Source organism: Candoia aspera, chromosome 5, assembly GCF_035149785.1.
Source record: "Candoia aspera isolate rCanAsp1 chromosome 5, rCanAsp1.hap2, whole genome shotgun sequence".
In the NCBI taxonomy this organism is placed as follows: Eukaryota; Metazoa; Chordata; class Lepidosauria; order Squamata; family Boidae; genus Candoia; species Candoia aspera.
Window position 1 is genome coordinate 116,135,217 of NC_086157.1, and position 22,168 is coordinate 116,157,384.

General features: G+C 52.2%; 2 protein-coding genes across 2 annotated transcripts in view; both read right to left on the minus strand.

The window, feature by feature from the left end:
• The window catches only part of INPPL1 (inositol polyphosphate phosphatase like 1), a 61,673-nt gene extending 54,778 nt beyond the window's left edge, over positions 1-6,895 (minus strand). Inside the window, exon 1 of the mRNA XM_063306030.1 lies at positions 6,567-6,895. Within this exon, the coding sequence (XP_063162100.1) occupies positions 6,567-6,745 (179 nt within the window). The 5' untranslated portion in view covers positions 6,746-6,895. The remainder of the gene's footprint in view (positions 1-6,566) is intronic.
• Positions 6,896-12,981: 6,086 nt separating this feature from the next.
• On the minus strand, positions 12,982-16,820 carry LOC134498423 (folate receptor alpha-like). The gene is made up of 5 exons (XM_063304497.1): positions 16,757-16,820; positions 15,709-15,844; positions 14,282-14,470; positions 13,855-13,990; positions 12,982-13,404 (listed from the first exon to the last, which is right to left on the minus strand). Exons 1-5 carry the CDS (start codon positions 16,762-16,764, stop codon positions 13,133-13,135), a joined length of 741 nt encoding a protein of 246 aa, XP_063160567.1. The 5' UTR covers positions 16,765-16,820; the 3' UTR covers positions 12,982-13,132.
• Between the last annotated feature and the right edge of the window lie 5,348 nt (positions 16,821-22,168).

Here is a 22,168-nt window from a genome sequence, read left to right on the forward strand (position 1 = left end):
CCCAAATTGTGTTCACATGACTGGGGGATGCTGTGACGGTTGTAAGAGTGAGGACCAGTCGCAAGTTTTTTCCAACACCGTCATAAGTCTGAACTGTCCCTAAACGAATGGTTGTTAAATGAGGACTACCTGTATTGCCTGTTGGGAAACTGCAAAAAAAAAAAAAAAAAAGGAAACCTTAAAAAAAAAGGCCCCATCAGCAGAAAAAAATTCTTAAAGGCCTATGTAAAAAGCACTGAGACTGAAATATGGGGAGGGGGCTGCTTCTGCTCCAGAGCCACTTTGTCCTTCAGCAGAACCCCCCTCCCAAGAAAAAGCAGACGTTAAACATATCCATGGTGGGACGTGCAAAGGGGTTGGTGAAAAGCTCCATCCTGAACCATGAAACCCACAAACGACATCAGCTTCTTATCATTACATTATCAGGGTAGGAAATTTCTGCTGAAGCGTCGAGCTCGCCTGCAAGCTTCTGAAGGCCTGCCCGGCAGCAGCTGGGCTCGACACAACTCCCGACACCCGCCGCGATGGTAGGTGAGAGAGACCTTGGGAGACGGGCCAAGAGACGCTGCCCAGGAATCGGTCAGAGGAGAGAGGGCAGGGCCTGCAGCTGCGTAACGGGGAAAGAGAGACCCAGAAGGGACCCTCCCAACTTATCAGGCTGCAAAGGGAGACGGCAGGAGGTCTGCACTTTCAGACTTGCAAGATGGATGCAGCCTTCCAATAAAGCAGAGTTAGCTCATCTGGTCGTGTTTCCTGTCTGGTCTACCTGGAAGGGCTGACACCCACGGGAGACGGAGAGCCTCTCTCGCAAAGGAGCACCGCAACAAAGCGAAAGGAAGTGGGGAGTCTTCCCTGCTTCACCAAATTCTTCTGTGCTGAGCTGTCGCAAGCCACAAGAGGACTTGAAAGCCAAGTTATCGCCTCACCCACCTATAATTCACCTACAGAAATCCCAAAATTCTGTTCCCCAAAAGCATCAACCCCCCCCCCCCCTGCATTATACCACTCTTTGGCTTCAGCAATGCACGAAAAGAGCTGCTGTGAACCAATGAAGTAGCATTACCTTTACATACAGGAAGTCCTCGTTTAACGACCACAACTGGGACTGGCCACTCAATCATTAAGTGAAGCAGCTGCTAAGTGAAATCGTGACTGTGCTTATGATCTGACTTCAACTTTCCTTTGCCTTACAGACCTGTGCAGGTCATAAATGCGAGGACTGGTCGCAAAATTACTTTTTCATCACTGTTCTAACTGTGAACAGTTGTTAAATGAGGACTATCTGTCATTTAAAATCTGCGGAGTCTGGTCACAGCTTTTTAACCTAACAAACTTTATTAAAAGGCATCAGCTTTTGTGAGCTACAGCCTTTTTTCAAACTCCTAAATATCCTTCTCTCTTCCCCATCAATCTCTAAACCAGTATGGTCTTTAAGCAGGCAAGATCAAGGAGATCTTGCAAACATCCATCTGCCAATAGCTTTATTGAACCTCCATGTTCAGTAGCAGTGCACCTCCAAATAATCCCCCCCCCCGAAGCAAAGAGCAAGGAAATTGCCATCTGGCTAAAAAGCTGAGAAAGGCTTTTACTCTGGTCAAAGAAGAATTCCTACCTGCACATCCACTACTTTTAACTCAAGCGAAGAGTCCTTAAAAAAAAAACAAGGAAAAAAACCCATATAAAACTACCCTAAATATAACTGCCTCTGCCAACACGTTAGTTAAAACAAAAACAACAGTCTCCTGGGAAAGAAAGTGTGATAAAAAATGAACACAACAGTTGTCTGTTCAGGATTACTAATAGCCACCATAAAAAAGTTACAGGCGAAAGATTTTCAGCTCTGGGTTCAAAGAACTGTTGTGCACGTCCAGCCCAGGTGATGCACAGTCCAACTTTTTAAAAAACACATCCCTGTAATTTTTGTATATATACAAATAGGCACAGTAACAAAGGCTGCAAACTAGGATTCTCGCTAAGGACAAAGTCCAGGTTGGAATAAACAAGGCGTACGTCACAGCCTTTAGGACTGGCAGAAAGAGAGAAGCTAATTTTGTATTTGCAGGGGATTGGTCTGACTGTTCATTCGCTAGCCAAACACACTCTAGCACAGGGATATTTTTTTTAACAAGCAGCACAACTGGTCAGAGGACCAACAGGTTTCCCTCATTCTGGCACCTACTGGCCATTTGAAAAGTCCTCCATTACAGGCAGTCCTTGCTTAATGGCCACAATTGGGACCAGAATTTTGGTTGCTAAGCGAAGCAGTCATGAAGCTGATCTGACCTGATTTTATGACCTTTTAAAGTGGAGGTCGTTAAGTGAATCACTGCAGTCATTAAGCGAGCCACATGGTCATTAAGCAAATCACACGGTTCCCCATTGATTTTGTTTGCTGGAAGCCGGCCAAGAAGGTCGAAAATGGCAATCACATGACCATGTGGACACTGCAGCAGTTGTGGGAGGACCAGCCGCAAGTCAGTTTTTCATAAGTCCAAACCGTCGCTCAACGAATGGTTGTTAAGCGAGGACTGCCTGCACCTCATTTTAATCTCTGATTCTTCCTGGCAACAAATGTAGATTGAAAAATGGCAGGTCTTGTTCAGGGCCCTGGGATGTCTGAAATTGCGGTCTCTATTGCACAAGCCGCCCAGGATCAAACTGATTATGAGATGAAAATCTAATACAGAAATAAATAAAATTGGAGAATTGGGGGGCGGGGTGGCAACATTCTTTCGCTCGCTCAGCCCAAGCTTGTGCAGAAAACAGCAGGGCTCACACTGCACTCTTGAGCCACAGACAAATTGACTGTGCTTTAGTTTAAGGTGCTGTGGGGCAGCAAAAGGGATTTGTTTATGGTTCTGCCAACCTAGAAAACTGGGTTGAGTCCACCACGAGTCAATTAACCTTACCCAATCTTGCCAACGCAGCCAGTATGACTCTAGTGTGCAGGTCCGCCCTTGTGCCTGGCAGAGTTAGAATGCTGATGGCGGTTCTGTGCCATCCCACAGCTCCACTGAGCTTCATGCTCCAAAGCAGTGTTTCTCAACCTTGGCCACTTTTAGATGGGTGGACTTCAACTCCCAGAATTCCCCAGCCAGCAAGGCTGGCTGGGGAATTCTGGGAGTTGAAGTCCACCCATCTGAAAGTCGCCATGGTTGAGAAACACTGCTTTGGAGCATGAAAGCCACAGAAGCCGAGGAAAGGAAGGTGTTTGCAGGATGAGGGGGTCTTTTCAGGCCCAGTAAGTCTAACTGGCTCAGTTCACACAGCACACAAACCCTGTTTAACTCCATTTCTGCATTCATATAACAGAGACCCGGTCAACTGAATTCCAGTTGAACCCAGGTTCAAATCCATCCCTGGGGGACTTTGGGCCAGTCCCTCTCTCTCAGCCTACCTCACAGGGTTGTTACTGTGGAAGAAAAAAAACACAGAATCCTATATATGTCATCTTGTGCTTCTAAAGCAAATCTATCCAATATAAATAACATTTTAGACCATGCAAAGTAAGTCATATGATAGCAGGAGAGCCTAGCTCACCCAACACGGGTAATCCATGGACTCCAGGACATCATGTGAGACACAGCCTTTCTACCCCATTTTAGCCAAGCTAGCACACTTTGCAAACCCAGCCCTGAACACACCCCAAATTTGCACAGTTCACCCCAATTACACAACAGCAGGGAAGGAGAGGTCCACAAGTGCCTAACTGCAGCTCAGCGGCTTTTCAAGGACAGAGTGCCAGTTAGAAAAGTTCCTTTTTATCAGTTTATTCCAGAGGATGTTCTTCATTTTACCCTGCCTCCCCCAGAAAGGGAGTGAAGGATCTGGAGGGCTCCTGCCCACACCTCCTGGGAATTTCAGAGAAAGAGATCCCGGTTCATAAAACCACCTCTTTTTTATGAGGCTGCATTGAGCCACAGCTATAACTTGTTCCAGACAGAAGGTTAGATTTCAAAAAGCAGAACCGGGGATCATCCCATGTAAAACAAACTACCGGCAAATCTAGGTAAAATATCTTGGTAACTAACATCCACAATATACACAACCATACACCCTCAGCTAAACAGCTACAGCATGGGACTGCTGGAGCCAGCAGAGATGCGTGGAGAACAAGGCAGCTGGCACATGCAGCCCTGCCAGCGTTTTCCTTGAGGTTTTCACCAAGGGCTATCGCCAGCTCTGGGAGGGTGCCAGGCGGTGGCTTTAATGAGGGGTATGAAAAAATTGTTTTCATATTTTCTCTGCCAGGGTTTCTTGATCGGCTCGGCAGAATTGCTGATGTCCAGCGGCCTTTCAGCTGCCACACAGACAGAATGTGATGTGCCCAGTCAGAGGGAGAAAAAGAGTTGTAGAACAAGGAAAAACTAGCTAACACCAGACCTGGCACTGCCCCCTCTTCTCTCCACCTGTTGTGCCCACCCACTATTCAGCCACCGCTAGCACTTGAAGGCTGGGGGGAGGCAAGAATGGGGCTTGTCACCAGACACGCAGGAATGGACACATTGCCAGGTGCAGCAGGTGCAAAGGATCCCAGACCTGGGCTTTTCTGTGCCTGTGCAAATTCACCTGGGGGATGGTCTGTATCATCTACCCAGCTAATGCAAAATTCCCTTCCGGCCACTTTCCTTTCCCACTTGGCAGCTGCTGCCAGCGCTGTTCCCTCCACCCTTCCAGCAGGAGGGGCTGAGCCCAGGATCTGCTGCATGCAAGCACACCAAGGATGCTCAAGGCCAGTGGCACTTACTAACTCCACAGGCAACAGCACCAGCGGAAATCCTGCAGGGTTTTCCTCTGTGTGTGTGAGAGAGACACACACACATACACACAAACACACAAAGACTCTTGCAAGGCTTATCTGGAATTCCAACCCAGCACCAGAAGTAAGTTTCCTCTGCCTTCTCCAACGAGATACACAGCCTCACACAATAAATATTTGACAATCCACTCCAGCTGCTGAGCTGTGTGCCCTTTGGAGTGGTAAGTTAAACCAAAATTGTCTCTGTAGGCCTGACTCCTACGGAAACCTGCAGCAAGTAAGTGAGAAACATTCCTCCTCCAGGTTACAGTTGGTATCCTTCCATTTTATTTTATTTGTTCTCAGGCCATTTTATTATTTTTATTTTGTTTTATTTCTCTTGCGTACTGTTTGATAAATACTGCAGTTAGCTTGATTACGTGCTTTGAGTCCTGTGTTTTGATTCCATGACTTCTATTTATTGTTCTATTTATTTATTTCTGTTTATATTAATTTGCTTTAATTCTCCATTTTATTTTATCTGCTCTCAGGCCACTTTCCACCCACACAACGTGTGATGGTCCTATCCAGCTTGGGATCCAGGGAGGACCGAGAAAGGTTGGCAGCTGAACAGAGGGAGCCACCCACTGATCTATTCTGGGCAGGAGGAAGGTTTTCAAAGACAGCGCTGTGCCCTCCCCTGGGAGGAATCCCAGGAACTTCACTGCCCCTCCGAGGAAGCCAAGGGGGACTCTGATGGGAAGGGCTGGGTTGGGCTGGTGGGGCAGACGTGGCCCAGGCAAGAGTTGAGCCCCCCCACCCGGCCTCTGGCAAAGGGAAACGGCCCCCAGCAAATGAGGCCGGGAGAGCCTCAACACCGCACAAAGACCCAAGCTGGGTTCCCAAGTCAGGGGAAGCCCAACCTGCTAGCCAGGATCCCGGGATGAAGACACCCAGGGCCGCCTTGGCGCACCAGGCCGCAACCCACCCCCAGGGCTGTGGCCCTCAAGGGTTGGACTGGCCAGCCCCCGGAGACAAAGGCTGTGCTCAGGGAGATGCGGGAGGGCAGCCCAGGGCCGCTCAGCCAGCCACATTTTTGGACTGCAATTCCCCGCCCCTACCCTGGCCAAAAAACACTTCCTCAAACTACCACCAGCTTCGATTTTTTTTTTTTTGGGTTGCCTTAGAGTTAAAATCAAAAGGCCGCGTCCTAAAACTCAGAAACGCTTCCCTCGAAAGGTCCTTCCCGCAGGCTGGAGCGGAGCGCGCCGAAAGCTCTCCCGGCCTCCCGCCGCACGGAGACTCCGGGGGCGGCGCAGGAAACGCGGGCGCCCCCCCCCGGCGACGGGGCGGCCGTTGCCCCGCGCTGCCGCCCGCCGGACCGCCGCCGCCGCCGGCGGGGGGAGCGGGCGGGGTCTGCGCCCCTCTGCCGGGGGGCGCCCGGAGCGCCGCAGCAGCCCCGGCCCGGCGGCCGTTCTTCTCCGGCGGAAACGCGCGTCCCGGACCGCGCGGCGGGAAGGTCACCTCGGAGCGCGAGGCGCCGGGCCGAAGCCGCTCCGGGCGTTCGCGGCTCCGGGCAGCCCCGCTCGGCCGCGGCCCGGCAGGGCGCTTCGGACGGCCTCCCCGCGCGTGGCGCCCGCCCCGCCGGACTCCCCGCGGCGCTCGGGGGCGCAGAACAGGGGCGCGCGCGGAGCCGGCCGTGGCAGGCAGGGGCGCGCGGCCCGCTGCGCAGGAAGGCGCGCACAGGCGCGACCCCGGGGCGCCCGCGGGGCCCCCACCACCCGCGGCCCCCGGGCCCGGCCCCCCCGGCGCGGCGCGGCTCACTCACAGCACGCAGAGGGCGAAGGCTCCGGCCACGCTCTCGCTGTCGCGCACCAAGAAGCTGCCGTCCCGCCCGGCCCGCGCCAGCAGCTCTTCGGCCGCCGCCCGGCTGAGGTCCTTGTGGTACCAGAGCGGGGCCGGAGGGGCCGCCCCGGCGCCCGCCGGGCCCGCCGCCGCCGCCGCCATCCGAGCGCCGGGCGGGCCGGGCAGCGGGCGAGCCGTGGCGCCGGCCAGCGGAGCGCGGCGGCCGCCTCAACACCGGCCGGCGGGCCGAGGGCCGCGCGAGCGTCCGCCGGCTGGCCCCCGGGGCCGCATGGGGCGCCGCGAGGCTGCTTCCCGCTCAGGTCATGCCGCACGCCCCGAGGACCGGCGCCCCGCTGCTCCCCGGCCGGCCGCGCTCGGCGCCTCTTCGCGGGCAACCGCCGCACCGGCGGCCCAAGCGGGAACTGCGGCTTCCGCTCGCCCCGGAGCTGCCGGGACCTTCCCCGCCGCCTCTGCAGCCGCCGAGCCGAGCCGAGCCGAGCGCGGCGCAGGGTCCCGCTCCGGCCGCCGGACTGCAGCGCCCGCCCGCCCGCCTGCCTCCTGCCTGCGCGGGCTCAGAGCCGCTCTTCCTGCGCAATGGAGGCCCCCGGCGGGCGACTGAGCATGCTTGGCGGAGGCGGAGGAGGCGGAGGCAGGAGCGGCGGTGCCCAGAAGCGTCGCCGGGGGCCGCTCGGGGCCGCCTCCGCTTCCCAGGGCAGCCCTCGGCGGGGGCGGCGGCGGCGGGCGGCCCTTGAAGGGGCGGCCCTCCTCGAGGCGGGGGCGCTCCAGCGCGGCGCCGGAGCGAATGCCGAGCCCGCCGGGCGTGCGGGGGTGGGCGCGCCGGGGAAGCCCGCCGCGAGCGGGTTGCTCTGGGTGGGCCCCGCGGGGCGGTGCTGCGTGGGGTGCATCGCCCGGGAAGGAAGGGAACGGGGCGCGGGGGCCTCGAAAGAGCAGGGCCTGGCGCGAGGGCGCCCCCCCGCCGCCGCTTTTGCCGCGGACCTTCGTCGTCCGCCCGAGCGCCGCGGTCAAGCGGCGAGCCCGGGCGGGGGGCACGGGGAATTGGGGCGGAGCGCTGCCAGCTTGGGGGCGGAGTTTAGTGAATCCGGGCAAACGCCTGGCGTTCAGACGTTGGCGCTCGCTGATCTTGCCTGGCTTGCAAACGGTTCATTACCGAACCGGGTGCTTCGTTCGGTGATGAAACCTTTGCGAGAAGAAAACGAAGCCCCGCAGACACCGAGATACCGACTTTCCAACCGGAGCTTCGCACCAAATCCTCTCCCCCAGCGTTTGTCGACCTTGGGAGCTTGAAGATGGGTGGACTTCAACTCCCAGGATTCCCCAGCCAGCAAGGGCTGGCTGCTCTCCAGCATTGCAATGTCTCGCTTCACTGGGTCAACAGTAAGACACAAATCCTGGGTTTGCAGGACAGAGCCCTGTAGGCCGAGAAGGGACCTTGGCGGTGGGGGGCTTCTAGTCCAACCTTCTGCCTGGGAAATTCCTCCTTATTTCGAGTCTGGATCCTTCTCTCTTTCCCTGAAGCTTCTGCCTGTTGATTCTTGTCCCACCCTTGGGCCCTATGGAGAATCAACCCACCCCTGTTCCCTAGGGCAGGCCTTCAAGGATTGCTCTCATGTCTCCCCTGCACCCAAACGATGACACCATGGCCTGGCTCACCCAGCGTGCGGAGCCAGCGCCTGGGTTTCCAGGACACAGCAAACCTTAAGACCCTGAGGGTGGGCAGGTGGGTGACCCCAGCCCAGGTGAGGGCAATGTTCACCCGGAGTCCTGCCCACTCTGCCTACGCCTGCCGTCATTCTCTTTTCTGTTGCCTTGGGATTCCTACCTCCAAATGGGGCTCTTCCAGCTGTAAGGAAGACTTGCCTGTCATCTCCTGTGATGGAATGTGAGAATAACCTTGGAAAGCGGGAGGGGGAGAGACGCTGTCTAAGGAACTGTCAGATAAGAGAGGGCATAGCCCACAGTTGCATAATGGAAAGAGAAAGAAGCTCAGAAAGGATCCACCAAAACTTATCAGGCTGTAAAAGAGATGGGAGACTTGTACTTTCAGACTTGCAAGATTCCGTTAATGTAGCCTTACAATAATGTAGAATTAGCTCATCTGGTCGTGTTTCCTGTCTGGTCCACTCGGGAAGGCTCACACCTCCTGCCTGAAGTACCATCCGCCTTCCTGCTGGACATCATAGGAGTTAAACTCCGGCCCCTTAGAGGAAGCTGGGGGACCCGCCTGAAGCCCTTGGGGGTTGAAATGTCCATCTGGCTTTGAGAAAGGAAGTTGCAGAGCGAATCTGTCACTGTGTGTATCATGCAAAAGAAGGAGAATTCTCAAGAAAGGGTCTCCCCTGAAAATCTAGGAGGAAGATCACGAGGAAAGCTTCAAGGGGCCTTTGGATCCTGTTCGGAATGGGCAAAAGAGTTCCATCTGTTCCAAGATGGCTGAATGCCGATGGAAGTCCAGTCCTAACCCTCTTCTGAGGAGGAGGAAATGTCAGTCCCAGCTCGGACCTGCAACCGCAGTGTCCACAGGAGCCCATAGGGAGGATGTGGCCTATTGTTGGCCTCCCGCTGTGGGTCCCCAGAGGCTGATACTGACCTCCCAGCCTGGGGGAAGGAAGCAGGGCAGCAACTGGGGGAGGCAAGCAGGGCATGTGCCCTGGGTGCTGCGCTGGGGGGGGTGCCAAAATGGGCGTGGAATCCATGTTTGCCCCGGGTGACACACACCCTAGTTGCGGCCCTGGAAGGAAGGACCATCTTGGCCAGGAGGTCTTCTCAGTCCCTTTCACCCTTCCAAGCCCTCTGAATCAAGGGTCGCATCCAATGCTGGCAAAGTGGCAGGACTGATGTGGCCTGCAGCATTCAGATCCAAGATAGGCAGAGGCACCCTGGATCCAGATCAGGCACCCGGCCTGTGCCTGTCAGGGCAGACGAGGTATCGTTAACATGCCATACAATATGTGGCGGACTTGTGAAAAGGCCGCGCCTTGTTGGAAGACAATATTCCAAGCTAGACTAATAACTGAACAGAAAGTAGCGTGTTTCCAGAGCTGAGACCATTACACGTTTTTGAGGGAGATAACTCTAAACCAGGGTTTCTCAACCTCGGCTGCTTGAAGATGTGTGGACTTCAACTCCCAGAATTCTGGGAGTTGAAGTCCACAAATGAAAAGGAGCTTATTGTATTCTTACTCCTGGCTGCAAAATTAAGAGTGCCCAAAACTGGAAATTTCTAAGTAACTTATCATGGAATATTTGCGTGCTAAAGTATTGTATGGTCAGTTCCTCTTACGGAAAAAGTGACCGATCAAATCTGAATACTGACTTCTCAGAGGGATGAATCACATTTTTATCGGATCTGGAAAGATTATATAAGTTATGTTAATAATGATCACTTTTATTGATAATTAAGTGTTGTATGTAACCTGTGATTAAATGTAAGGTAAGGTAAAGGTTTCCCTTGACGTAAAGTCCAGTCGTGTCCGACTCTAGGGGGCGGTGCTCATCTCCGTTTCAAAGCCTTGGAGCCGACGTTGTCATAGACACTTCCGGGTCATGTGGCCAGCACGACTCACGGAACGCCGTTACCTTCCCGCCGAAGCGGTACCAATTAATCTACTCACATTTGCATGTTTTCGAACTGCTTGGTGTGCAGGAGCTGGGACGAGCAACGGGCGCTCACCCCGCCGCGCGGTTTCGAACCGCCGACCTTCCGATCGACAGCTCAGCGGTTTAACCCGCAGCGCCACTGCGTCCCTGATTAAATGTAGAGCTATATTATTTTGGGCTGTTATCTTGTATTCTTGTTTCTTCTTGCCTTACTGAAAATAAAAGTGGGGGGGGAGTTTTTAAAAAATGCCACACCACATAGCCTTGTACCCAGCTGATCATCTCCACCCATGATGGAGGTGGGAGATGCGGTAGAAGTCCTGATCAGCTTCCGGAGGCTGTCAGGATGGGGAGAAACAAGGTGGACCCCCAATTTCTTTGGAAGCCCAGTGATCTGGGGTTCCTGCCGACTTTGATTCTTGAAGGGGCCATGCAATTTGGGAGTCCAGGAGGATGTGGAGAAGTGGGTGGAGCTTGTGCTGCTGGAGAAGCAGGTAGAGGCTGGGCACAGGAGGGCCTTTGCCCAGCTTCATCTGGTGTGCCAGTTGCGGCCTTACTTGGAACAGGATGCCCTGGTAATCTCTCACCTGGATTACCACTCACTTTACATTGGGCTGCCCTTGAAGACTACTTGGAAACTTTAACTGGTGTGAAACTCAGCGACCTCTGTGCCTACTGGGCACTCTTCAGAGTATGAGGCTGTTGCTGGGTGGGCTGCACTGGCTCCTGATGTTTCTGAGTGCTGCTAAAGCTGCTGGTTAGCAATGGCAAACCACCCCGCTATCGTCTGCCAAGAAAACGTCATGAAAGCGGCGTCCCCCAAAGGGTCAGACAGGACTTGGTGCTTGCACAGGGGACCTTTCGCCTTTCCTCACATTACCTGTAAAGCCCCTACATGGCTCAGGACTTTGGGGGGGGTCCATGTTTCTACCCACCCATTCCAAGGCACAGAGAATATCTGCTCTCAGTCCCCCACTGTCGAGTGCCAAGAGGGAAGAAGGGCTGAAAATGGGCTGTTCCCAAGATCTGTGGGGTTTGATGGTTATATGATGATCACCGGGGATCAATGTTATTTTAGCGGGGGTGGGGGCGGCTTTGGTGGCTTAGCTCTGCTCCAAGGGGAGGCATCCCCAGCAGAACCAGAAAACTACTCCCTTAGGACCCCAACTTTCCTCCCTGAAGAACTGTGTGTGAAGCATCCTTGCAGAGGGCAAGGGCTTTGGGGCGGTGAGTTTCCACTGATGTGCACAAGATGCACCTCCACCCCCGCTTTGTTCCTGTGGTTGGAAACTACACCCTGTCTGAAAAAAGGTGCCTCCCACCAGACCGGCCCCTTGTGTGTGGCCAGCCAGCTGTGGGCTGGCATGCAGAGCGAGTGCCCCCTGCTGGCCACCAGCAGAACCTCAGATGGGGAAGAAAAGGGCAGAAGCTGGTGCTTGGTTCTGACGGCTATCAGAACTAAGGGAACTGAGATCTTGATAGGGTGCCCTACATTGACCTGTTTAGCCTGTTCTGCTGACATTTGTGGCTAAACATCATGTGGTCTCTTTGGTCTGGGCTTGGTGCAGCGTATGAAACCAAGCCTGCCTTCAAGGCTTATTGAAGAGATCATGGTGAAAACCAACCATAGTTTAGCCTGTTAAGAAAATGGGATTTTTGTTTGCAAGGAGGCCACGGTGGCAACAGGAAAGTCAGTCCTTTTGCAAATCAGAACATTGTGCCTTTTCTTCTTTTTGAGAAAGATCTCTTCGGGGACCTATCAAATGTCTCAAGCCACCTCATGAAGCTCGGGGGGCAAGCCTGCTTCTCCTGGGACATTTTCCTACAGGGTTACAGATTAAACCCAAGTCTGGCAGCCTTTCAAACCAGCTCTAAGCCTGTGTGAGACCCACACCAGGCAGTTTGGAAAATGCCAGCCTGCCGTTTTGCAGGAAAATGCCCCTGCAGATGCCAGGTCCCTATGCCCCCCAGCTTCCCAAGCCCAAGTGGGCACGGAGGGCAGTGCCCAGCAACAGGAGGGGGGAGGGGACTTGTCTGCTGCAGCCCAAAGCCTCCAGCAGGAGCTGGACAGATCCCACCCCCTGCACACATTGTTAACCTTTGGGCATATAATACCCAGTTTATCTCTGATCTTTGGATACAGTATTAGTCCTTGTCCAGGATGGAATTTGGAGTTGGACGAGTTCCAGGAGATTGGCTCCAGCACCAGCAAACTGGCCAGTGGCATCCAGCACAAAAGCACCCAGATTTCCCAGCAGCACTTCCCGAGTGGGGATCCCCCACTGCACGCTACCGTGGTCGGGGGCGCCACCAGCAGGTCCTGCACATTGTTAACCACGTTGTCAATGAAGCGTCTGGTTGAGGTCCATGGCAAAAATTGTGTTGTGAAAAGAAGGGAAATGCCTGAAGAGGATGCTAAGTTGCCTTGGCTGTGGGCTGGGGACACAATGGAGGCAGCGGCATGAAAGCCCGCCATAAAAGGGTTATTGGGGCTGTTTGTGCTCCAGTTAAAGGGAATGTGAGGATCAGCCCAGACTGTTCCACCACGGGTCCAACCCTGTCATCTCCCACTTCGGAAGCGGGACCTGGGAGTTGACTTCTGCTTGGGCACTGTCCCTCACCTGAACAGGTAAGGGACACAGATCAGCGACACAACCACAACTGGTGCTAGACCTGGTGTTTATTCCTGCACCTCTTCATGTGGCGACCTTGTGCGTTGGAGAGTCAATGGCATCTTCCCATCCAAAGGAGAACAGGCGAGCCCTCAAACCGCCTGCAGACATCCCTGGATGAGAGGCCTTGAGGAACAGCCATATCTTCTGGCGCCCCAAAGCCCCCTAGACTCCTGCCACGGTGGGGGAGGAAGGAGGACCGCCCCCTGCAAAGCTGATGCTGCCCGGGGGTCTCAGGAGCTGAGTCTCCCTGCCATCTTCAGAGCAGGCCCGGCAGGGCGGAGAAGAGCAGCAGCGCCAAGGCTGCGCAGGAGGCCAAGGGCGTTCCTGCCGATGCGTAATACCTCGCCACTGCATCGTTGGGGTTGCCGTTGGCAGGATCAAACCACATCCGAATGCAGCGCCCGCTTCCCCGGGAGTGGGTGGTGTATTTGTAGGAGTTGCTCCAGATCGTCTCACACAGATCTTTTGGAGAGGGGAACACATGCCTCAGCTTCTGGCACATTGAGCCCACTGGACACCGATTGCGCCCTGGGACGAAAGGAAGGAAGAACAGTTGGGGGAAACGTGTTGCCAAGCGGATTCCCAGCTGCCAGGTGGGAAAGGAGCCCCTTCAAGCCAGCCTGGGCAGCTGGCATTAGAGAGGGCAGGCACACCAGCCTATAGCTGGGCAAAAGTCCCCCTGGTGGGAGGAGAAGGGCGGTGACAAATTTGATACATAAAATAAATAAAAAGGGACCCCACACACATGGCATGTGGAAGCAAACCCTTTCCACAGGGTCTCTATCCCTACACACCCACACACACACACACGCTCTTCAAAATTCAGTGGCACCATTACGTCCCAGCTATTATTCCAGAGCAGCCTTCCAGGGAAGGGGCTCACCCAGCTACGTGGCTGCTCGCCCCCACTCCCCCCAGCGCAGTGGCCTGGGGCAGGGGGAGGGAGAGGAGCAAGAACAGGCTATGGAGCCCCCTGACCTGTGGACCAGTCCCAGCCTTTGTGCCAATTCTCTTTGCAGGTCATCTCGTCCTGGCAGTCCTCCCACCAGGCCTCACAGTCTTCCTTGCACAGTGGCACATCCAGGATCCTCTCCTTCCGCCAGCTCTGATCCACCTGTGTGCGGAGAGAAAAGACGGGGACCCTGCTCTGAGGAGGAGAGCCACCAGCTCCTCTTCTGATGGCTCCCTAACGCCTATCCCATCCCGGGTCCCCCGGATCTGTGGGACCATCTCCCAGCAGACCACGCAGGCTCTAGCCCGCCTCACCCCAAGGAAACCTGGAGGGGCTCCAACTGATTCCCTGGGAGCCAAGGAACCCAAGGTGCAAATCACCACTGATCCCACCTGACAGGTCTCTGGCTGGGGGTCTGGGGGCATGAAGACCAAGGCCAGCCTGGCTGCTCACCTTGCTAATCCAGGGCCCCAAGTTGGGCGAGCATTCGTAGAGGCAGGTGTCCTGGATGAAGTGCTTCTTACATTTATCGGACATGGTCCCACAGTGGTTCCAGTCGAAGTTGTACAGGTAAGAGACATCTTGGTGGGCCTCTTGAGTTGTGTTGAGGGTGCAGCAGGCGTTGTCTTTCCAGGGGTAGCACTGGGGGAAGAGAGAGCCAGGTTGGTCTAGTGGTGAAGGCTCCAGGCTAGAAACCAGGAGACTCAGTTCTAGTCCCGCCTGAGGCACGGAAGCCGGCTGGGCGACCTTCGGCCAGTCCCTCCCTCTCAGCCCAGCTCGGTGCAATGTAGACTAGCTTCTTCATGGTGCACGCCGGGCAACGTGACTCGTCACAGCTAAACAGTCCGCTCATCTGGCTGCTGGACCTCACAAGGATTTCCCAGCAAGAAAAAAAGCAGCATGAACACCCAAATGCTATGCCAAAGGATTAAAAAAAAAACAACAACTGGGGGAAGAGAGGCAGAGAGAGAGGCCGGTTTGGGCTGAGAGGGGGCTGATGTCCTCTTTGGGGCAGAAGCACTTCTAGGAGGAGATGCCCCGCCAGCAGTGTTCAGAGCCCAACCGGTGACTTGGGGAGACGGGATCGGGGGACATCTGCAACGCTGGCTCCACTGCTCTTGCTGAAGGTTTCTACAGAAGAAAGATCGCAGCTCTTATCATGGCGCTGACTCTCAAGGAGCATCCCTTGGGGTGTGGGGGGATCCTGCAGAACATCTTCCATCTGCTAAGCTGATAGCAAGATATCCCTGAATAGTTCTCCCCAGAAGAAAATGTCTTCCTTGTCCCTAGTCAATCAAGTCCCATTTTTTCCAAAACATCCTTCCCATCATGTCACGTGCTCAGTTCTGCTTCTTCAGCCTTAGCTTCTGCGGCGGCAGCTGGCAGGCCTCTCAGTCCAAAACCATCCCCACCAGGGGCGCCTCCCACTCCCGTGGCCAACTCCGAAGCGCACAGAATCCCAGCGTTGGAAGACACCTGGGAGCACCCAGGCCACCCCGCTGCCCAGGGCAGGATCCACCAAAGCACCTGGGGCAGAAGGCTCCCCGGCCTCTGCCCCTTCATGAGGCAGCCTGTCCCCGTGGTAGACAGCAGCTGCTCCTGAGAGTGGCAGTCCCCTGAGCACCGAGGAGGACCAGACCCAGCCTTCATTCTGCCCAAAGTGCAGAAGGGGGCTGGGGGAGGGTCTTCTAGGCGGCTGGCTCTCTGGGACAGCACGAGGCTTCTTGAGTTGACCCCCGGGTGGGGTGGGATTCCGGGCCAAACGCAACTCGGAGTCTTCAAGCACCCTTCCAGCCCCGCTTCCAAAGAGATTCGGAAACCAGGCTGTGCTCAGGTGGGTCCCAAGGCAACTTCTACCCCGAGCAGCCTGGCCTCGCTACCTGTTTGTGCAACTGATCCTCTGGACCTGGCTTGGTCTTCTGATGCTTGGCATCCATGCACACGTTCAGCAGAGATTCCTGGGCAGCTGCCATTGCCAGGATCAACAGCAGCAGCTGCCCCATGGCAAGCATTCCCCTACAGGCAGAGAGAGAGAGGGAGAAGGAGAGCAGGATGTGGATGGGAGGAATGCCCTCTCTTCCACTCGGGGGCTGCTGTCAGAAACCAGCATCCCTGGCAATCCTCTGGCCATGCTCAGAGGAGATTGCAGCAGGCGCTCAGCTCAGCTCAGCTCAGCTCAGCTCAGCTCCTTCCTGCCCGCCCCAGTCCCTCCCTCCACAGAGCAGGCAGCTGAAAACAAAACTGCCCCTTTAAAGCCCAGCCCAAGTCAAGGGCAGGGACACGCAAGGCTGCCCCAGCTGCAACTTGGCGGGTTTCCTCCCTTCCTCAGCTTTTGTTGACCTTGGCAAAATCAATAATTTGAAGTTCTTTGAAGCCCCAACTTATAGACAGAGGGCACCCACAATGTGACTCCACCATGTCTCCATAGGGCCCCCCTTCCCCAGTTTGGGTGTGGCTGGGTTTTGTCCCCCCCCCCCACCAATTTACTGACTACACGCATCCCATTCTTCATTCAGAGTGCATCAGGCTGAGACACTATCAGAGGCTGGAAAAGGGAAACTGCTTGACCTGAACTTCTTGTCAAGGCCAGAGAAGAAATCAATGGCTTTAGGTGACTTTACCGTATCTCAACAATATCCAGTTCTTTTCCAAAATCTGTGTTAGTCCACAAGCAAGGCATTGGTAATTAAAAAACAATTTAAAACTACATAGGAGCAATTTTTTTAAAATGCTTTGTATGAGCATAGTGTAACCCAGTTTCTCAACCTTGGTGACTTTAAGATGATGGGTGGACTTCAACTCCCAGAATTACCCAGCCAGTCCGCAAAGCCAAGACCCCCACCTGCCCCAACAGCCTCACCGTCCCAGGGCTGTTCCAGGGAAAGCCAGCCACTCCCACAGGAAAAAAGGCTGCCCCCAGGCCCCTACCTGTGCATTGCAGCTGCTGGCCAGCAGCGCCTTCCCTCCTGCCCACTTTAGTAGCTGGGCCTGGTCAGCCACAGGTGCGGTCACTTTCCCTGGGAAGGGTCAGCACGGGTCAAGGGTTGGCTCCCAAGCCAGAGAGCAGAGGCTCCAGGGCTCCTTGGCCAACGAAGGGAAGAGCTGCTGTTGCTGCCTCTTAGCCAAGGGATCGGTCCAAAGATCAGGCGACAAGTACATCTTTGGGCAATGATTGGACAGAGATCCAGCCTCCCGTCCTGGACTTTTTCCTTTGTTCTGCCAGATGAGTGCCATAAAGAGGGCATGGCGCAATCTCCAAGATGCTCCGGAGCCTTCTTCTCAGCAGCCCGTAAAGCTGAGACCCAATTATAGTAAATATTGATCATTTTACAAATATTAATAATATTAATCATTTAGAAAAACTTTGATTCCTATAAAATATTAGAGATATTGTTAAGTGCCACTTTTCACCCAAAAGAGTGACTTAGGTTGAATCAGTTGTGCAAAGATGGCAGTTGTGTTCGCCCCACATGGTTAACCAGGTCATTTAAAGATCCACAGGCTGCATTCACACAGCATGTTATATTTGATTAGTGCTCTTCTTGGTTTCTTTGTGTCATACCCAACCTCTTTGATTGGTTTATGCTTCAATATATTGTGTGACTGCAGAAATGTATTAATTTAATAAATAGGTTAAGGATGTTGTATGAACACAAACCATCTTTGCCCAAGGCCTTACATCTAAAAGATTTGATACAAAAAAGGGAAAATGTTTGGAAAGGGAGAGGAAAAAACACTCCCACCCATTTTTAAACAGCAAGGTTATGTTCGCCTAACATGCTAAGCTAAAAAGTAGTTAACGTCTGCCCCAAATTTCCATTTTACCTCCCATCCTTTGTCTCGGTCTCAACGTGTCAGCTGAACTCTGAACAAGCCTTGGTTACAAATGCTAGTTTCTTGAAATTGCTTTTCTCCTTGGTTACCAGCTTCAGATTCCAACCACAATATTGTTCAGGAAACCTTATAAAGTCAAGCATTTAGTTAAAGAGTGCATGCAAAAGAGGGCAAAATGGTGGTGAGTTGAACTCCACGTGTCTTTAAGTTGCCAAGTTTGAAAAACACTGCTTTACACTGTCAAAAGGCAATGTTGCTCTCCTGTAACCATTTCTGGGTCCCACTCAAGTAAAAGCAGCAGCAGAAAAAGCTGACAGTTTAATTGGTCCTCCTTCCATCCCATCTTTCTTTGATAACATAGCAGGTGGCCCTGGACTTTAGGGACAGAATATTCAGAGTTATGGAAGGGTCTTTTTCTCCATCTGGCAGAAAACAGCAAGCACATTATTGTTACTATTAGTAGTATAGGTAGTCCTTGCTTTTGTTGTTTATTTGTTCAGTCGCTTCTGACTCTTCGTGACTTCACGGACCAGCCCAAGCCAGAGCCTCCAGTCGGTCGTCAACACCCCCAGCTCCCCCAGGGACAAGTCCGTCACCTCCAGAATATCATCCATCCACCTTGCCCTTCTTCCTTTTGCCCTCCACTCTCCCTAGCATCAGCATCTTCTCCAGGGTGTCCTGTCTTCTCATGATGTGGCCAAAGTATTTCAGTTTGGCCTTTAATATCATTCTCTCAAGTGAGCAGTCTGGCTTTATTTCCTGGAGGATGGACTGGTTTGATCTTCTTGCAGTCCAAGGCACTCTCAGAGTTTTCCTCCAACACCACAGCTCAAAAGCATCCATCTTCCTTCTCTCAGCCTTCCTTATGGTCCAGCTCTCGCAGCCATATGTTACTATGGGGAACACCATTGCTTTAACTATGTGGACCTTTGTTGTCAGTGTGATGTCTCTGCTCTTGACTATTTTATTGCGATTTGTCATTGCTCTTCTCCCAAGGATTAAATGTCTTCTGATTTCCTGACTGCAGTCAGCGTCGGCAGTAATCTTTGCACCTAGAAATACAAAGTCTTTCACTGCTTCTACGTTTTCTCCCTCTGTTTGCCAGTTATCAATCAAGCTGGTTGCCATAATCTTGTTTTTTTTTTTGAGGTTTGGCTGCAAGCCAGCGTTTGCACTTTCTTCTTTCACCTTCATCATAAGGCTCCTCAGTTCCTCTTCGCTTTCAGCCATCAAAGTGGTATCATCTGCATATCTGAGATTCTTAATGTTTCTTCCAGCGATTTTTACTCCAGCCTTGGATTCCTCAAGCCCAGCATGTCGCATGATGTGTTCTGTGTACAAGTTGAATAGGTAGGGTGAGAGTAGACAGCCCTGCCGTACTCCTTTCCCAATCTTAAACCAGTCCGTTCTTCCGTGGGCTGTTCTTACTGTTGCTACTTGGTCGTTATACAGATTCTTCAGGAGGCATACAAGATGACTTGGTATCCCCATACCACTAAGAACTTGCCACAATTTGTTATGGTCCACACAGTCAAAGGCTTTAGAAGAGTCAATAAAACAGAAATAGATGTTTTTCTGAAACTCCCCGGCTTTTTCCATTATCCAGCGGATATTGGCAATTTGGTCCCTAGATCCTCTGCCTTTTCTAAACCCAGCTTGTACATCTGGCAATTCTCGCTCCATGAATTGCTGAAGTCTACCTTGCAGGATCTTGAGCATTACCTTCCTGGCATGTGAAATGAGTGCCACTGTTCAATAGTTTGAAGATTCTTTAGTGTTTCCCTTTTTTGGTATGGGGATATAAGTTGATTTTTTCCAGTCTGATGGCCATTCTTGTGTTTTCCAAATTTGCTGGCATATAGCATGCATTACCTTGACAGCATCATCTTGCAAGATTTTGAACAGTTCAGCTGGGATGCTGTCGTCTCCTGCTGCCTTGTTATTAGCAATGCTTCTTAAGGCCCATTCAACCTCACTCTTCAGGATGTCTGGCTCTAGCTCACTGACCACACCGTCAAAGCTATCCCCAATATTGTTATCCTTCCTATACAGGTCTTCTGTATATTCTTGCCACCTTTTCTTGATCTCTTCTTCTTCTGTTAGGTCCTTGCCCTCTTTGTTTTTGATCATACCCATTTTTGCCTGGAATGCACCTCCGATATTTCTAATTTTCTGGAAGAGGTCTCTTGTCCTTCCTATTCTATTGTCTTCTTCCACTTCCGCGCATTGCTTGTTTAAAAATAATTCCTTATCTCTTCTGGCTAACCTCTGGAATTTTGCATTTAATTGGGCATATCTCCCCCTATCACTGTTGCCTTTTGCTTTCCTTCTTTCTTGGGCTGCTTCTAGTGTCTCAGCAGACAGCCATTTTGCCTTCTTGGTTTTCTCTTTCTTTGGGATGTATTTTGTTGCCGCCTCCTGAACAATGTTGCGAACTTCTGTCCATAGTTCTTCCGGGACCCTATCTACTAAGTCCAGTCCTATAAATCTATTCTTCACCTCCACTGCATATTCCTTAGGAATATTAGTGAGCTCATATCTAGCTGATCTGTGGGTCTTCCCTAATCTCTTGAGTCTGATCCTAAATTGTGCAAGAAGTAGTTTGTGATCTGAACTACAGTCAGCTCCAGGTCTTGTTTTTACCGACTGTATAGATGTCCGCCACCTTTGGCTGCAAAGGATGTAGTCAATCTGGTTTCGGTGTTGTCCATCTGGTGAAGTCCATGTATAAAGCCGTCTCTTAGGTTGTTGGAAGAGAGTGTTTGTTATGCAGAGTGAGTTGTCTTGGCAAAATTCTATCAGCCTATGTCCCGCTTCGTTTTGTTCTCCCAGGCCATGCTTACCTGTAATTCCAGGTGTCATTTGACTGCCCACCTTAGCATTCCAGTCTCCCGTGATGAAAATAACATCTCTTTTAGGCGTGTTGTCCAGTAGGTGCTGCAGATCCTCACAGAACTGCTCTACTTCAGCTTCTTCAGCATCTGTGGTTGGGGCGTATATTTGGATCACTGTGATGTTAGATGGCTTGCCCTGAATTCGAATTGAGATCATTCTATCGTTTTTTGGGTTGTATCCAAGCACTGCTTTAGCCACTTGACTATTAATTATGAAGGCTACTCCATTTCTTCTGTGGCCCTCTTGTCCACAGTAGTAGATCTGGTGGTCATTTGATGTGAAGTGGCCCATTCCAGTCCATTTCAGTTCACTGACGCCCAAAATGTCTGTCTTTAATCTAGTCCTTGCTTAACAACCACAATTGGGATCAGAATTTCAGCTGCTAAGCAAAGCAGTCATTAAGTGAATCCCACATTTTACAACTTTTGTGGCAGACGTTAAGTGAATCACATTTGTAAAGTGAACCACATGGTTGTTAAGCAAATCACACAGTTCTCCATTGATTTTGCTTGCTGGAAGCCGGCTGGGAAAATGTTGTTCACATGACTGTCAGATGCTGCAAATGGTCGTAAAAGCAAACCTTTGTCAAGTGCCTGAATCACAATTATGTGACTGCGGGGATGCTGCGACGGTTATAAGTGCAAGGACTGGTCACAAGTTGGTTTTCCAGCACCATCTTAATGAGTCTGAGAGTTCTAGTCCTGCCTTAAGCATGAAAGCTGGCTGGGTGACCTTGGGCCAGTCACACTGTCTCAGCCCAACTCTCCTCACAGGGTTGTTGTGGGGAAAATAGGAGGAGGAAGGAGTGTTAGCTACATTCCCCACCTTGTGTTTTTTTTTTTATAAATAAGGCGGAAAAAAATAAAAAAATTATTGTTCCTCCTTCCAAGGGAGCTATTGGTCAAGCTTAAGAAGTCCACCTATCCATAAAGGAAAGGTATATTTCGGATAGCGTTCAACGGTTGTTGTGTTTGGGTCAGTTATTGACTGCTAGTTAAATCAAGCGATCCCATTTGATCATTTCTAAACCAAGAGCTTTGATACCTTCTTTGATCTTTCCTTTAACTGTGCCGTATCCCTAAATGTTTTCATCAGAAACCAAGCACATTTCTTCCTCCCCAAGTCCTTTCCAGCCCTTAAATGAAAAAAAGTTGTCTGGGTTTACACACTGCAGAGAAAAATGTTTTATAGCTTCCTGTTGTGTATGAAGATCATACAGGAATGCACTAATGAGCACATCCCAAGCATTTTAGGCACTGAAGGCTGAAATAAGAATCTTATCCATCGGTGTAAAATGTATCTGAGTGCAGAAGAGGGTGGAAAAATAACAGTAATTGCATGCAAAAGGAAGTACAGTTTGCTTCTCTGTTAGAATCCTGGTACAGCAGTGATCCGAGAAAGTAATGCACGGCGCAAAGTGGATCCTCAGCACCAAAGCAGGATAGCTTCTATGCAGCAACACAGGACCAGATTTAGGTGGTTTAATGGGGTGGTCCTGGTGGACCGCAAGGAACCCCCTGGGCACTGCTGGAGGATCTGCATGGGGATTCCGGAGAAGAGGAAAGAAACTTCTGGGCCATGCTGAGGAACTGTAATGGTACGCAGGAACGA